General features: G+C 41.9%; 1 protein-coding gene across 1 annotated transcript; it reads left to right on the forward strand.

Moving 5' to 3' along the window:
• The first annotated feature begins 3,302 nt into the window (after positions 1-3,302).
• On the forward strand, positions 3,303-16,417 carry tango2 (transport and golgi organization 2 homolog). The gene is made up of 9 exons (XM_079734812.1): positions 3,303-3,425; positions 4,105-4,228; positions 7,808-7,896; positions 9,144-9,263; positions 9,774-9,891; positions 13,781-13,848; positions 14,095-14,242; positions 14,549-14,650; positions 15,038-16,417. The coding sequence occupies exons 2-9, from the start codon at positions 4,173-4,175 to the stop codon at positions 15,156-15,158; spliced, it is 822 nt and encodes a 273-aa protein (XP_079590938.1). The 5' UTR covers positions 3,303-3,425; positions 4,105-4,172; the 3' UTR covers positions 15,159-16,417.
• The last annotated feature ends 1,834 nt before the right edge of the window (positions 16,418-18,251 follow it).

The raw sequence follows: 18,251 nt of genomic DNA on the forward strand, positions 1-18,251 counted from the left end.
TGCAATAGGTGAGTTGCCTTCCAATTTCTATCCAACCAAAGGGTTGCAACAGAGAAATGTAATTTTTCTATACTCACTATGCACTGATGAAAACCTTTCGAAAATCACCTGTGCACAGTCTTAACAACCATGCAACCGTGTGTGCAGATGCACACACACACACACACACACACACACACACACACACACACACACACACACACACACTATGCCGACTGAACTTCTTAAAAGTCATTCCACAACCTTTTCACAGAAATACTATGCAGAATATGCTGCAGGACAAAACCCGAGTGAAATCCAGGGCAATAGAACGATAAAAAAAAAAAAAGAAGAATAATGACATCTCATAATGGCACGAGAATCCCTTTAGTATAAATTACCATCTGGGTAAAAACGTCGGCCTCTCGTGAATAAAAACTAGGAAATGATGGAACTCGCAATTCTTATTCACGTCTGGCTTCAAAGCACGCACAAAAACGCTGAATTAGACAGATGAACCAGAAAGTACAAGACTTTTAAAGGTACATTGGGTGCTCAACATCCAGGCAAACCGTGAAACAAATATCAAAGAGTACACTACGTATAATTGAAATAAAAATCACAGGGTTCTCCTCCGTCGTAAACAGGCTCCCACAGGATGAGTTAAACAATAGCGTAGTAAGCTCAACTGATTGACAGCTCGTCGGTCCTCAGGCTCGCCTCCTTCAAGGTAGCTTTTCATTTGAAGCAATTTTGACGTAACATACAAAATAATGTACATTGTCTTGCAACCACTTGAATTTAAACGATATGGCAGTTAAAACCCTGCGCACACACGCAATAGCCTAAGACCTGCAACTTGCAGGTCGCAAGATAATCACAATGTTTCGTGCAATTGTATATTCGTCGAGATTTTCCCAATACAATATATATATATATATATATTTAAATATACATACCTCAATGCATCCCTTTAATGATGCACGTCGCTTTCCTCGTTGTAATCAGACAGGCAGGTGGACAGCGATATGCTGAACGCGGTGCAGGCAAGTTGGCTTAACGTTACTGTAAGCGACTATTACAACCTTCCAGATCTGCTCGGCTATTGGCTTCTACTGGCTCCTTATCAATAGCGTTTCTCAGTGTCAAAACATCTGAATAAAAGTTACTCACTTCACTTATTTCCAACTGCAAGATTGTGTAGCCCGGTATTGGTAGGCTACTAGTCATCACCTCTTCCCAAGACAGTGGTTGATGCGACGCTGACGGGTAAATATGCCCGCCCCATCACCCATCTCTGAGTTTGAAAGCGAGAATAACTATTACGTTAGGTCTATGATGGAAAGGTTTTATCATTGATTATGTGTTGATTATAGGATATGTTGGTTTCTATTCCTATGGATGATTTTTTATGTAATTAAAATATTCAATGCATAATACGAGGAGACGTGATATAAATATCATTTTGTAAATGACTCGAATCAGCATTTTTATATAAATGGCAGTTTGTGTGAAGTGGATATAACCGCTTATTTAAACATGCAAGTTTCGGAAACTCGACCATCTTAACAATGCAATGTCAGGCTAGCAGATATTAAATTGTTACATCCGGCTGTTTTTTTCAAAATAAAGTGCGTCATGACGGAAATTAATTATATTTTCACAATAAAGCAACCAGGCACTAATAGGGGCTAATTTAAACGTTTTCTAAGATAATGGAAAGGATATGTAGACAGAGCGGACATGAAAACTACCACACCATTTTAGCATGAAACAAAACACAATTAAAGTCTGAGTGCATTTGGTTGGCATTAAACATTCAATTTGACTGTACAATACAGTCGGTGACTAAGTAGTCTTTACTATCAGTCTTTATTGGGAAGGTGGGTCAGGACTTATAGGTAGTCTAAAAATCCAAATTTCCATATTTAAAGAGTCAAGACTCTTAACTCTGTCTTCCTACTTACTGAGGGGAACTGGGAATCTGTTAGCATCATTCATCATTATTATCAGTCTAGTGGTTATGGTTTGCAGCCAGAAGACGGTCTATTCCTTCCCTTATATTCACATCCTAACTTGTAGGCCTATTGAGAAAGATGCCTACCCCCTACCTGCTTATTAATGAGATGAGTCTATATTCATTCTCATTCGATTTGGATGAAAGTGTCTGTTAAATAGTATTTTCTTGTGACTGAGCTGCAGACTTTAAGAAATTTCCCCCGGGATTAATGAAGTTATCTGAGTCTGAATAATCTTCATCCAAGACAACTGATTATGTAAACATGAAAACGATTAAATGACTTTGGCGTCATCTGTTTAATGCAATATCAGTTTCCGCCAGTAGATGCCAGTGCGGAGAAAAATGATTCACACCTTAATTAATTGGAGCATCATAATCATGAGTATCAAAATCAAGGGTGTAAAGTAACTCCTATGAATCGAAAATATGATTTCTCCATGTCAGTTTTTTATTTGAACTGGATCCTGGTGATTGTTTATTGAATCCCTTATCTTTTCCAACTTGTTCTACTCATTAATCAGATTAGATGGTTGTAAAAAAACCTCTCTCATCAAATATTTTCCTCGCAGGTTTGACCAAGTGATTTTATTCGTTGGATATTATTATTAAGAGTCAATTTTACAATAATATAAAAAATTTAAGATTATTGAAAACAATTATATAATTACAATAGGGATCCACAGATTCTCTGTGAATTCCTAATGCATATTGTTCAGTAAATATATATTATAGCTTGTCATTATTTCAAAATAGTTTTGCTTAGTTCATCATTATCTTACATTATGTTTTTGTTCATTTGTCATTGCTAAATAAACACACTGGGAGCGATGCAACGTTAATGACTTTTTCTTTCCACTATTTCCGAATGGCCATGGCCTTCTTGCAGTTATAATTTTGTATAAAGGGGGCGCTTGCACTCTTTGCTTAGTTACTGCATGTGTATTTATTTAGTTTTTACCTTTTGAGTTTGGCCAGCGAAAGGTCTCGACGACAAAGGTTGGGAACCACTGGACTAGATAGAATAATTTTACTTTGCAGAAGAGATCAATTAAATAAGTCATTTAATCTCGCTGAGGTTCATCTTTAGATATCAGAAATCAGAAAAGAAGAACTTTAAATAATAATCTCACAGATGGCACATATTCATTTTATTAAAATTAAGTGATATTAGTCATCAACATTTCAAAAAAATAATCCACCTCGAAAGGGTGTTTGTTGTTTTGATCGTTTCACGTTTTGTTTGACAGCCTTGCCTGTACAGGTGCCGTAAAGCGACCGCCATGGCGCATGCGTAGTATAGATCTGTCAGGACCGGACTGACTGCTCGAGTTGTTGTTACTATTTAATTGCACTCGTCAGACATTCAAGGTTTCAACAGCAAGTTAAGGCTGGCGGGGACTGTAACATCTTCGTAGTTACAATACGTGTAAGGAAAGTAGTAGTATTCTTAAACAAAGCAAAACACCAAACTTTGTTGTCCTTACAATGTTTTAATAACAGTGTGCTTTGAGGGGGGGGGGGGGCTGAAATGTATGTGCGATCCTTTGGCTACGCTACATCGTACTGTTGATACAACAATCTGCAAGCAACCGAGTTGTTTTTTCAAAAATAATTGCATCTTATTTCTATTTTGCGAAGATGTACGTATCAGTGATTACGTCAACGTGTCGGTCAGTTGCCACTCTGTCACAACTTCTACCTGTAAGCGCATACGTTTCTGAAGTGCTTTCGTTATGTCATGGGATTGCACTTGGATGACTTAGTAAGTCACGCTCGGACAACTATCGCCTTACTCGTGTTTCAGTTTGTAACTTACTAATTTGTCCGAGTTCCCTATTTAGTTTAGCCTCATGTCAAGTGCGACCCAATGATTCGCAATGTACATCGCTTCTTGGTCCAGGCACATCGTGATACCAGTCTTATCAACCAACGGATGGTCAATCCACTTTTTGCACACGCAGCCAAGCTATGCTTTCTGTGATGACTGGCATGAACTTCCACCATACCTAGCAGTTAATCATGTGGCCCTCCTAAAACAAACAGACTAATACTTATTTCCCCATACAACACTCAGTCATACCTGGCATGTTTGTCTTTTTTCTTAGATGTGAACATGAGCACGCCTTGGAAGTAACTCTGGACTGTACAAGCCGACTCCCCTTCATCATCCCTCATGTGTATACTCTTTTTCAAGTTTGACCCACGGCCAGCATCCAAAAATGCCTACAGGTAGGACTTCACCAACTGTTATTTATACACACTTTGTCTTTACGTAGACGCTATTCTTTACTGCACATATTGTATTGCACATTATTGTACATGCTGAGAGAGCCATCCGTTCTGTATTTATTTTATCATACTTTGTCTTTACCTACGCTATTCTTTCCACTTGGGCTATCCTTTTGCGACCATCCTGAACTCTTGAGTTCACATCCCGTTTTCCTCAGCAGAACATTCTGGCTTCGGGCCGTTGTAAGCCTTGGGAGTGAGCGGGGATGGTTTCAGTTCATCATGAACCAGGAGGGCTGCGTTCTCCCGAATTAAAAAATCGTCCTTCTAGTAAAGGGTAGCAATTCAAAACTCAATTGGGAAATAAATTGATCCCCAGAAAAGCCATACCTTCAAATTAGAGGAACGCAATCTTGCTATCTGGATTTTCTCACGAGGCTACACTTTGGCTCCTGAAACATCTTTATCTCCTGCATCAGGTGGTCTATTTGTCTGCTACTGTTTTCCTAACCTCTTCATAACTAGGTCTGTTTCTAAGGTTTTGTAACAACCCAAAGTAAATAGAGCAGTGGTGGCAAAGGTACACACATTCTTTACCCAAGTAGAAGTACAGATACTAGACTCTGGTAAAAGTACTGATTCACCTTCTTTACTTAAGTAAAAGTGAGGAAAAAAAAAGGTACAAGCTCTGATATACACTCAAAGTATAAAAGTATTAGCCCACTGACCTTTCTACTGGCTGTTTCTGGGCAAAGCTAACTGACCGTCACGTCATATTAATATAATTCGATGAGTGTTGAAGTTAAACCATTATAACTTCAAATAAAATAAATGATATACTGGAAAATAATGAACATTAACTTAACGCCAATGTGCAAATCAGTTTTTAATGTCAGCAACGTATCATGTGTGATATACACCGATGGCTACACCAAGGGAACGTTTTCATTATGTGCAATTGGTCCTGTCCATTTAGGTTGAAATCAGTCTTGATGTGGGGAAGGCGTGCAATGATGCAAGATACAAAAATAATTGATAATTCCCCTCAAATGCATTAAAACGTAGGTAACCTTTTTTTTTAATTGTAAGGAGTAGAAAGTGTTCAAATGTATTTATTTTTGATCTTTTATGCGATCTTACACAACTTTGACCAAACAACGAGGGTATGACATCTATTTTTGTTGTGCAGCGAGTCTTAGTCAGAGTGATATGGCTTGGACTTTTGGAGCCCGTAGACTCTCTGAGATATATCTAATGTCATTTAGCTGTTGCCTAGAATCAGACGGGTTTAATTCCAATTTGTAAATTGTGTTTCCAGAAGGGGAGATGGCTGGATTAGCCTAACTGTCTGTTAGCCACTTACATTGCCTTGTAGAGTCACGGTAGCCTAGCTAATGTAGCCCTTTAATAAGAATCGGGGTCAGCATCCTAGTTCCGCCTATTTTATCTGCGCTCTGCCGTAAACGATAACTTTCCTACAGCAGGCATTGCAGACTATTTGACTAAGAAACATTCACTGTGTTCACGGTGAGGTGTCAGGTCAGCTCCTGGAGGCAGTTCTGTGGTTGGCCTCAGTTCATCTCTCTCTGTGCCATGTCCTCTGAGTGTCGGGTTGGCTATCAGGAGTTCAGAGGACCGCACCACCTAACTCAAAGCTCAGGAGAAATGAAATGTAGGCAAGGTGGATATCACTGTCTGATAACAAGGAAAGACTTGTTGGGAGAGTCCCTCATTGGTGTTGACATCAGCACTGAGGGCTAACAAAAAACAACATTTGCAAACCACTGTAATCAAATTGACCTAGCTCAATAATGCTTTGGAATCATTTTTCTTAGTTGTTAAATAAGAAGCAACTTTTTATGTGTTCTAAACTTAATAATGGATTTCTAAATTTCATTCAATCCCTCCTCCAAGTGGCCTCTAGCCAGCTGTTGGTGATTCTACCATAGAGGAGCTTGCCTGTACATCCCCTAATAATCATTCAACCTTTCCATGCGTAAGCGTTTGCCACAGTCATTTCCTTGTGTGCTTTGGGGACATTGGAATGCTGTGCAAATCTGCCGTTAGTCCTGTGATCTCTTATTGAGTCTGTGCTCCAGACGTGACCGATCTGTGCCCTCAGCACAAGATGAATGAGGATATTGTCAGAAAAACACAGGATGTTTGTTATTGCTTCTCTGGTAGCTCGATTTACCTTCTAGAGCCTCATGGGGATGACCTTTTAACTAATACAGCAGAAATATGGCAAACAATTATTAATATCTCAAATGGTTTTGTGTCTGCTGTTCCTGCCTAACCCCATAACCAGACTTCTGCCATGTTAAGGTTTATTAAAACATTTGGCCAGGAGAGCCTTAGGGTTAGGTCTTAGCCTTTGTGTGTTTGTGTTTGTGAGCACCTGCACTGCAACTGCAAAGGCCTTTTCTCTCAATACCGTTTATGTAAAAAGTGGTCACAGTCTTTTCTTGATCAACCACTGAGTTGACCTGCAGACTTATCTAGGTAAACCACAAGCTTACCGGACACGTTCTGCTTTGTGAGCTTTTTCTGGAGGTCTAGAGCTGCTTTCGGTGTCCCTGTTTCCTAGCCGTATCCAGCCTTTGATGCTCTTCTCTGTGGGCATCATCAAAGGGGGTCCTCCTGCCAGCCCTCCACCTCCCTCCTCCAATCCGCTGGAGCCCACTCCGCCTATTGCGAAAATTGATACCGAAATTCTGTGCTTTGAGGCCCCTGGCAGAACAGTGTGGCTCTAATGCCTCGTTTCCATCGAGCGGTGCGGTTCGGTGTGGACGGCGTGTGTAGCTCCACCTTTTTGGCAACCTTTCAGACGGCAGAGTACCGATAAAAGGTAATTGGTACTCCAACGGCGGAGTAACGATAAAAGGAGCCGCTCAGCACGCTTATTTTGGGACCCTGTCCAACTTTTGACGACGGAAATGCCAATATAAGCGAACCGTGCCGCACTGAACCAAACCGAACCGCACCGGTCGGTAGAAAGAGGCATAACTGAACGGATGGGAGAGGGAGAGGGGGGGCAGCAGCCGACAGCTCTGCAGTGACTCCCAGGGACAGTCACTGCAGAGATTCTGGCATCTACAATCAATCAACCCAAGGCCTTCCGCCAGCTCATTACCATTATTATAAACCCCCAGACCCCCAGAAAGGATAAATGCCTGGATTTGGGAGATGGATTGGGAGGACACAACACTTAGTTCTCAGATGACAGAGAGGTTACTATTAATTCAAATTGAGTTGTTGTGTACATCTAAGGCTCTGTTCAAAGTGTTAGGAAATATGCACGTTCATTGGTTTGGACAAACAATGTGGGGGGGGGAGGAACAAAGATTAGGGGAGAAGTGATAAGAAGTGGTGGTAGGTGAGGGCGTCCTCTGCGCAGAGACAGTTGGGGATCCCAAATGATTGATTCCCCCATGTGACCCTTGTGGAGCCTCTCCAGCTCCTGACCCAAAATGTTCCAACAAGGGTCTGGGATGGAGCAAAAATAGTAGTATCCACTGTTATTCTTTCTCTTTCTATCACTCGACTCTGGCTCCCTCTCATCTCTCCTCGTCTCTTCAGGCTGATTTTGGCTGCAAACCGAGATGAGTTCTACAGCAGGCCATCCAAGGCGGCAGACTACTGGGCGTCCAACGGTGATATCCTCAGTGGTGAGTCTGCACTGCAGCACTGATGAGCTGGTAGCGGGGTTAGTAGCATGTCCGTCCATGGTGCCAGCACCAACCGAGTGTTGTTCTTGTATCCAGATCAAGAGGTTTCTGGAAAGAGGAAGAAAAACACCAAGAACCATTGATATATTTATTCATCTGTGGTCGTCTAGTTTGTTTTTCTCCACAACAAATTAATAATATCAAGTCACGTCTTCCTGGTTCAGTCGCTGTGGGTCCCCTGCCCTCTGTATACAATCTTTAATGGACCAATGTTGCCCCTCCAATACACTACTGGGCTACTGGCATGAGAAATCAATCATAGCCTTCTTCGACTGAGGGAGGAAACACAGAGCCCCGCCCCCCCTCTATAATGGAGCAGTCCGGACTCCTGAAGTGGAAGCCTCAATTGATGGCTGCCTTTATACGGTGTGACGCGTATACATGGTCCGAGACTCTGTCCTGCCGAAGGAACAGTGTGACAGAGGGAGGTAGTGAGCTCCCACCCGACCCCCTCTGAAGGATCCAGTTTAGTGCTCCTGTCCGCTCCCAGAGGAGAACCTCCTCATCCACTTTAGATCAGTGGCAGGACTAAGTGGACCTGTCGGATATTGATCCAGCGGGATCCATGGCGGACACACCTAGTCTCGCTATTGACTGATTCTTACCCCGTCCAATTACATTCAAGGCGGCCACTTGTGATTATGATGCAAACTATGGCCGGCAATATGTAATATGCCTGTATGATAGTGATGTCTACATAGGGGGTTATGTAATCTACAGTAAAGCAAGCAATAAAACACTTTTAATGCCTTCACGTGGGACAAGGGTCCGGCCAAGCCAAGCAACTGATTGTCGTAACTGTTCCGAACCCTCTTTACGATCCCCTTAGTGTCGGCTTGTGCGAGTCAAACGTCATGCGTGTCAAACCAAAATAGATCGGGTCTGATAATAATAGGCTGCTATGATTATATGTTACGCTTCATTTTTATGTACTGCTTGAATTGTCTTGATAATCAACAGGATGATTGGCAAAACATGCTAAATATTATTTTGTGTTGTAATTAATTGTTATTATAAGTATTGGGTAATCATTACTCATAATATTCCTTGTATTATTACTGCGCTTGTAAAAAGACTTGTGAATAAAGTATGGAATTGGGGATAATCTCAATTCGACCACCTTAACAGACACTGGGTCTGGTTGGATACGGTTTTAAATTGGTCCTCGGTTACACTATGTTTCCCAGGCCTAGACCTTGAAAATGGCAAGGAAGGTGGGACATGGCTGGGAGTCACCAAGACGGGCAGGCTGGCCGCCATCACAAACTACCTGGAACCAAAGCTCAACCCTGACGCCAAAGGAAGAGGTGAGGGAACCAAGTCAAACCAGCAAATCATGAAGGTTTTCATCATGTCCACAACCTCCTTTTATGAACGGTTATGGAAGGGTTTTCCCATGCCTACTCACTTCAATTGCAGTTCTTGATAAGTTACAGCGCATTTGTCCATCAAATCTCACTCTCACTCCTCTCAGTACTGACTATGAGTCTCTCTCTTTCCTCTCAGTACTGACTCTCTGTGTCCCTCTCTCTCCCTCCTCTCAGTACTGAATCTCTGTGTCCTTTTCTCTCTCTGCTCTCAGCACTGTGTGTGTGTGTGTATGTGTGTGTGTGTGTGTGTGTGTGTGTGTGTGTGTGTGTGTGTGTGTGTGTGAGAAGATATAGATGTCTTTATGTCTAATGGAAAACGAGCCGGTCATTATCGGGAAATTGGATCAAAACATTGACATGTGACCCCATTCAATCGTTAACCTGATCCAGCCAATAACATAGCTCTTCACTATGCTGTGTCTGGTTCCCCCATCCCTCCCCAATCAGGCTTCCTGGTGGCCAACTACTTAATAGACAGAGACCTGGACAGCTTCTCCTACTTGAAAAAGTTATCGACAGAAGGTCACCTGTACAACGGCTTTAACCTGCTCACTGCCGAATTCAAGTAAGTGGAAGGTGGAGTGAGTACTAGCATCGAAATGGTCACTACTCTATTTTTTTAATGCAAGGAACATGCTGTACACTTTTTTTTTTATCAGTTGGTCTTTGGAAAACCAACAAGTAAACATTTTTTAATTAGCGGGAACTTTACTTTTTCAAGCATTTCCTTCGAAGTCATTATATGGTAAGTGCCCCTTTTCTTTGGCTAATGGCCTCATTTGCTGTCATTGAATATGCTGTAGATGTGGAAGAATTTCACTTAACACTGGTAAATGGCAGTGGACTCCTTACAGGGCAACAAAGCTTGGCAAAGCATTACAGGATAATTCCCCCCCCACCCATAATCATTAATCAGGTTTTAGGGTGAACAACAGAGGGGTCCTCGTGTGGATGTTTGTCATCTGCCCGGCTCCATCACTCTGCGATCCTCTCCAGCCTGCTGTCATTTAATTTCCTGACCTAGCGGAGAGAGGCCAAGGAAGAGAGAGAGAGGCCAAGAGGAAGGGAGGGAGAGGGAGAGAGAGAGGGAGGGAGAGAGAGGGGGAGGGGGAGAGAGAGACAGAGAGAGAGAGAGGCGAGGGATCTCAAAGTGGGCACCGTTCAAACAGAGACAGCCACCATCCAGGAGGCCTCTCCGTGGACATTCTATCGGCATGGCAATGAGTCTCCGGGGTTGTTGTTCAGCCATCTGGGAGGATGTGGTCCGTAACCTTTGGAGGCAGGGGGCCCGAGGAGGGATCATGCCCCCACTCCTCCAGTGGACCTGGGTGTTGTGATGATTCTCATATCCTGATGATGTGAACTCTTGCAGGTCCCCCACACTGGGGGCTTTCCCAGCCAATACACTACACACTCTTACCTCGCTCCACACACACAGTCAGTAGGGCCGACGGTCAGTCAGCCTGTCTTTTTTGATATTGTTATGTTTGCTATGGGTGACTGGCTGTGTGCTCTCTGGCATATTTTCACGGCTGTAGACCACCCCAAACTGTTCTTATTTTGTTTGTAAGATGGGGGTTAGTGGTGGATAGGGGAGGGGCTGTCTCTCTTTTGGTGGGGGGTTCTCTGTAAAGGCATCAGTTGCTGGTCAAAGGCTCTGTGATGGACTTGTGGGCCGCAGCAGACGTTGCAAAGTTCATGCTTTGATGCGTTCAGGCCGGTCATCACAACTGGCTCTAATGTTTATCATACCGTACTAATATCGCGGCCGTGTGTGTCTTTTTGAAGCCAAACCATATCATCCAAGAAATTGTTTTCCCTCTCCCCAATGTCTTCTGAGAAATGTTCCTTCAAGGAAAACAGATCTTTGAGTGAAAGAATCGCCCCCACTAAGACACTTTTAGTCAGAGGACCATGCATGTAGTTTATCTCTCTCCATGTCTTGAAGGTTTGTCGGTTCTAAAAAGATGAATAGTGATATGATCAGATACCATCTAACAAGTACAAACTATGTATTATTGTTTATGTTTAATGACATGCTATTGAAACTGCTATACTTTGCCAAGGCTGGTTGGGTTAAATGGAATGTTTGGAATGCATGGAGGTCATGTGATCGCGCAGAAATACCCAGCGATGGATTCCAGATGTGCTCGAAACGGTTCTGTTAATTTTGGCTCCAACGTTGTTAATATGGAGTCATATTTTTTATCTTTATTATTCAAATGTGAACACTGATGTGTCGCATTACCCCACTTTTTTTTTGGTATGAAGTCACTCAGGTCCCTTCCAGATGTGTTTCAACCCCACTATATGTATTTTGTGAACTAAACCTACCCCCACAGACAATTAAAGCGCTATAACCTGTCTGGAATATTTGAGGATGCATTGGGGCATCTAACAACTATAGTCGTTAGCTTTCCCTACACTGACACTAATTACTCACGTGTGTGTGTATGTTAAAGTGGTGTCAAGTTACCCTATGACTCAGTATGTCATCATGCACATTGCTCCATGGCAGGTAACATTTTAACTTAGAAAATGTGCTTGGAGATTTGAAGATGAAACATACATTGTGCTTGGAGGTTTGAATTTGGGTCATACATTTTGCTCATCCACTCATATTTCTGAAAGGCCTTCACTCTTTCGAGGAAGAATGTGAAAATTACACTTTTGGTAAAGTTAGGCCATATATTCACTTTCATGCGTCCAAGAGGAATAAACCAGCAAAACAAACATGGATGGGATTTCATTTCTGAGACCTTTTTGTTATTGAACGCATTCCCCATTGTATTATGGAAAATGTCATGTGTGCATATCTACTCTCGTATATCTTGTGTCTGGCCTTGAGCTCCTCATGGACTAAAGTAATAGCCTTTCAACGTTCTCAGAGAAATCAGCTTTTGAATAGAAGCACAGAATCTCACAAAATCAAGGTTATTATGTTTACGTAACTCTTTAGTATCAGAAACTGTATGTAATAGTAGGGGGCCATTGTCCTGGTGTCACATACTAGACAATAGAAGAGCCTTTTTCTATCAGCACCTGTCTGCCGCCCTTTAATAAAGGCTCTGGTAATGCTAGTTTAAGTCCAAATCTGTCAACCTGTGAAAAGGATTTGCTTTTAGAAAATCCTGATAGTCCCGTATAGAAAACGGGAAGCTAATCGTGTTCAACATGTTTTCAGTTGCTGACATTACGTTTCAAATGAGAACCTTATATTCTTACGAACGTATTCAGCTGTTCCTACAGCAGAGGCAGACGGCATCCCACCAGAGATTGTTTTCTCAACGTTTTTTAAGAAATTCAAACCCAAACACATCAGGGACGATCAATATCCCTGACAGTACCGGGATATTCTCATTCTTCATGAAACAGCACATCATGGTTTTCTAATGACTAAATCAATGCTCCAAACTCAATGTGAAGCTCCCTAAAAAAAACTGTTAATGCCTTAGTGAAACCGTAGTGCAAAGTAAAGCTGTTCATTTCCCCAAGGACTCCTAACCGACTCTGTGTTTGTGTAGATGATGAGAGTGTCAGAGTTAATGTCATCTCTTTGAAGCCCCGCTTGTCTTGCCAGCTCCACTGCAACAACACAACAGCTGGAGGGAGAGGATATGCACAGCACTGGTCCAACACTGTTCATTAGGGCCGGTCTCCCAGCCAGTGTGTTGATTACCCCTCCGTCCTCCTCATACTGGCTCTATATCATGGGGCTCTACCTCCCACTGGCACCTTATCCAGGGCCCAAAACACCCCGCAGAGCACATGTCAACATTCAGGGATCTCTCTGTTCTCGCAGCCTCGGCTATCATAAAAAGAGCTTTCTCTCTCTTACTCTCGCTCTCTCCACTCTGCCAAACTGTTTGCCGAGAATTCAACCTTGCAGTCCTATACTGCATGTCGTTCCCTCTCTGTTTCAACTTTCCTGTGTTGTGTATCTCTGTCGAGAAAGGCACTGAAAATCCATAAATAAAAGTATTTAAAACAGGTCAACCAAATAAAAAAACTAAAAAAGGTAGACTCAACTTGCATGAAATGTCTAATATAATGAATGCACAGTTCTGTGTGTCCAATATTTAGTTGCAAGACTGGTTTCTTTTTGTTGTATGCTCATTACAAACATACCGGCTTGCATTGTCTATATGTATAGGCGGCTTGAAAGTTGGTTGCATTGCAAAGATCATGGAGGAGCACACTGTGGAGGAACGCTATTATGTAATTTTTTATGCTAGTCTAAGGATTTTAAACCATATAGGCTGACAAAGGGGCTGTCTTTCAGCAGGAGGACCAGATTCCTTAAACATTCCTGCTGTCAGGACTTTTTAAGTCCCTTTCTGGGCCCTCGAAGCAGAGATGATCCTTTTGAACTGCAGCGATAAGCAGACATGAAGGGAATTACGTTCCGACTCAAACAGCCACTCTAATTTTCCATTTGACTGTCTCCCATCCAGTGCCAAAGAAGACATTGTGTGTTACTATGGAAACAGAGGGAGCACCCAGCCGATCCGTCTGAAATCAGGTCTGTGTATTAACGGTTGTTGTAGTAGCGGTTAAAATTGATACTTGCCTCCCCTGACGGGCCCCCTGTTGCCCTCCATGATAATCCTGGTCGTGGAGGTCTATTGATTTTATTAGGAGTAGTGTCACAATCAATGTGGATTTGTTGTTTAATATGTGACTTTATTTATTTGACGCCTGTCAATCATGTCTTCCTGTGTACGTGGTGTACGGCCCCTCCCTTACCTGTGCCCGATCTCTCTGCTAGGCATCTACGGCTTGAGCAACTCTCTGTTGGAGACACCGTGGAGGAAACTGGATCACGGCAAGCGCCTGTTCACCAGCGTGGTGGAGCAACAGATGTCCGGGGACAGACTGGTGCAGGACCTCATCGGTGTCCTCAACAACCAGGAGCTGTAAGTGCTGTTTAGTGGTGTTTTTGTAACTTTTGTAACTGTAGACACATTTATCCAAAGTGACTGAATTCAGATCAATAGGGAGCAGGTAGGTGTCTAGGCCTCTTGCTCATAGCTACCAATGGAACACCTGAGCCTTCTGCCCCTGCAATCACCCCTATGCGTACAACTTTTAAACAACCAAACATGCCTTTCTTTTTTCAAAAGAACCAAGGCGGTATCTACTTCCGGTGCTTTTTGGCTTGTATTTTGATTGTGTGGGCATTATGCATTGGTATAATCGTTGTATGTGTCTCTGCCCTAAAGGACCGCAGACCCAGCCATACAGAGACAGGGTCAGGGCTTCGATAACGGGATACTGCCGGCCCTCTCATCGGTGTGTGTTCGCACTCCTCATTACGGCACTAGGTCAGTGTCCTCCAGCTGCCCCTCTCCATGGTTGCCTTTGCTCCTCCTCCTTCCTCTTTCTATTTCCTCCCTTTTTTGTTATCGTATTGTCGCAGGACCGGAGTCTTATTTCACCTCTATAAGCACACAGTGCAGGTCACGATCTCCAAGGAGGCCTCACGTGGCCTCACACAGTGGAAGACACGTTATGAGGATGTTTGTGGAGTTCTGTAGGGAAAGAAGAATGTTACACTTGGCTCACGCTCTGAAATGCTGGCGGGTAGGCTCACTGTTTACTTAATGCTAGCACTCCAGTTGAACCAGTTAAGGTTAACGGTTTGGGGACGTAGTCAGGTTAACGGTTTATATTATTCTCTGTCCCCCTCTGCTTCTCCCTCTCTCTCCCAGGACCAACACGGTGGTCCTGATAGACACTGCAGGGGCCGTGACCTTCGTGGAACGCACCATGCTCAACTGCGACACCAGCCAGTGGAGCAACCAGAGCTTCCAGTTCCAGCTGCAGGCGTGATCTCCGCGCCGCGCGGTCAGACGCTCCCTCGCCACACGCCAGACTCTGCCTTACAGTGTTGCCTCTCCCCACCACCACCACCACCACTTCCTCCATAGTCCCACTGTTCCTGCCGCTACGTGACCCGGAAATGCTCTTCAGGGGTCTTTTTGATTTTGGTTTTTCAAAAGCTGTGAAAGAATTATTTTGCTTATTGTTGCACTATTAATATGGGTTTTGATTTTGGAGTTGTTGAATGATGGTGCTTGGAATTGAGGAATTTTGTTGGGATAAGGAAGGGGGGAGGCTGTTGATTGATTTGATCATTGATTATTTCTGTGGATTGAAACATTGCCAAAGATGTAGGGAAATGTAATTTTCGTCCATATGGGCAAAATATAATTGTTGGTGTTTTTATGTTGACATTGTTGTCCAATACAAATGTGTTATACTTTCAGATTGTCATTGGTCAACTAGACCACCTCATGTGACAATGTCATGATTCTTTCATGACTGCTTTACTGTTCAATTATGTTAAATATTGTCTTCATGCAACTAGACCGTACCTCGGTTTTTATTACTCTATGATTTAATCTCACAACAAGTCACACATAGAAGAACACAATGAAAAACATTCTCAATAATCACATGATTTTATTTATGGATTTGAATTACCAACAGGTAGCAGTATTCATGCCAAACGATATTTGTTAAACTTTACTACTTTGCCTGGCACAGCACTAGGATAACATATTAGCAGCCAATATTTGCATTACTATGCTATCTACACACATTGCAATACCTTTCAAGCTACAATTGCATTGCATCCTTATTTAAGGGTAATTCATTTTAGTCTGCATGCTACTTTTATTAATTACTGTTTTACCATTACTGTTGATTGTAGCTGCTTTGGGTATAAGACAATAATGTTTCACCATTGGAGCCTATTTGTAAAAATAAAATGTATCAAATTGAATCTTCAGGAATGAAGTTGGCTTTGATAAATTAATGTTATAGCTCATATCGGAATCACAGGCATTGTGTACTGGTTTTATACTTTCCTTCATCAATTTGTCAGTTGACTTGCTTGCCAGATGTAATACTGAGATGATTTTCTGAAGAAGCATCCTGGGTGTCTGGGTTTTGTGTAGAAGGAATGGAACCTGTGATTCTCCTAAAGATAATCTGAAATCAGAGTTGAAGGCAACTAAACTATGGTACCCTTGAACACCTAACCTAAACCATATCAAATTGAAGTTTTGAATAAATTATGAATTGTGTTTCCATGTCTTCCTTTGAACACATTGCATCTCTCAAACAGGGAGGGTGTTGAAACTAGACGAGGTTCCTTCAAAATATGTAGACTTGGACAAAAACATACATGGAGGGACTGATCAGTTTCTGAATTGGATCTGAAACTCGTTATTTAAGACCTGGCCAAACTCTTCTTCCTCTTCTGATGACATTTGCTAAGAACTGCTATAGAACAGACTGGCTTAAATTATTAAGTACAAAAATGATAAATATAACCGCAAGCGGTGATTAACGGGGTCCGAGCAAAATGAAAAGTCAAGAACACACTAATGGAGGATATTAAATATGACGTAATTATGAAGGAAAGATGTTGATGTTCCCTTTAATGCCATACTGTGCGTCGGCTTTCAGGTGACTGGCCTGCAGAGCAATGGCCGAATGTCATGTTCAGCATTGTATAATCGGGATTCAAACTCTCAAACTATTATACCATTGAGCCACTGACAAACCTGAATTGTAACCTCATTCACATGGTGAAAATGTCTATTGATAAGCACACAACATCCAGAAAACTCCAAGCAAACATTTCTCAAATGAATTAAGGGCTTTCTTAAAAGTAAATACCTGAAAAATCTTTGAAATTCTTGTTGTCAAGAACACTAACGGAAGAAATATTAATATAACAGACTTCATTATGAAGGAAAAATGGTTAACGAAGAATTTCCCCTTAATGCCATACGGTGTCTTGGCAGTCAGATTCTTGGAAACTAATGTGACGGAATGTTGATTGCCTAATGAAATTCAGGTGCTGTTCAATGGTGTATTTCTTAAATGAGTGGCAATGACAGAATGTCATGGTTAGCTTGTTCATAATGCTCTAATCGGAATGTGAACACTCAACCTAAGGATCACCAGTACAATGCATTATCCCATTTTGCCACTGACATTCCTAAACATGAAGCTTCATTTTCATGTTGTAAATGTCTATTGAAAAGCACACATCATCAAGACAACTCCAAGCACACATTTCACAAGAGAATTAAGGGCTTTCTTAAAAGAGTACAGATCTGAAAATGTGCACTGTTAATGGTATTCACCTAATGATAGCCGTATGATAGTTATACAATGACAAAATGGTCATATAGGCAAAATGGGTTGAGACTGTGGACGTTTGGCTTTTCTAGGAAATTGTGGGAAAAGTAAACATTTTTAGAGCAGAAGACCAGGATGAAAAAGATGCATCTGATTTTAGAGATTAATATGATGAAAGAATTTTGAGTCCAGGTCAATCTCGTAAGGAGAAATAAGGCTAGTTCATATTTTTCTTAAATAGCGCCACCTTTGGGTGCAGTACCACAATTTGGGTTTATTAGTAGTGTGGGGTATTGGTATCCACCTAATAATAGTTGTATGTTTTTTTTATACAATAACAAAATGGTCATAAACTACAAAAATGGGCTAACTGCACCGACTTTATTGGCCAATATTTCTCAAATGGAACTAAGTAAAACAAATTCTGTTCGACGATTTTTGTGAGGCTTGGTCTAAAAATTTTATGTGGCGATTTTTTATTATTTTGGTAGCCTGTGAATCTTTTAATCATGTTTAGCTTTAATATGAAATTGTGGGAAAAGTATACATTTTTAGGAAGGAGATTTGTCAGGGTTTTATAAATGCGTCTGATTCTAGATATTAATATTCTGAAAGAATTTTTAGTCCAGCTCAATCTGGTGAGGAGAAATAATCCTAATTCATGATTTTTTACAATAGCGCCACCTTTGGGTGCAGTACCACAAATCTGGGTTTATGGGTAGAGGGGGTTATTGGTAACCATACCTGAAATTTTCAAGAGTTTTCGAT

The sequence above is a fragment of the Pollachius pollachius genome (genome assembly GCF_949987615.1).
Source record: "Pollachius pollachius genome assembly, chromosome: 1".
In the NCBI taxonomy this organism is placed as follows: domain Eukaryota; kingdom Metazoa; phylum Chordata; class Actinopteri; order Gadiformes; family Gadidae; genus Pollachius; species Pollachius pollachius.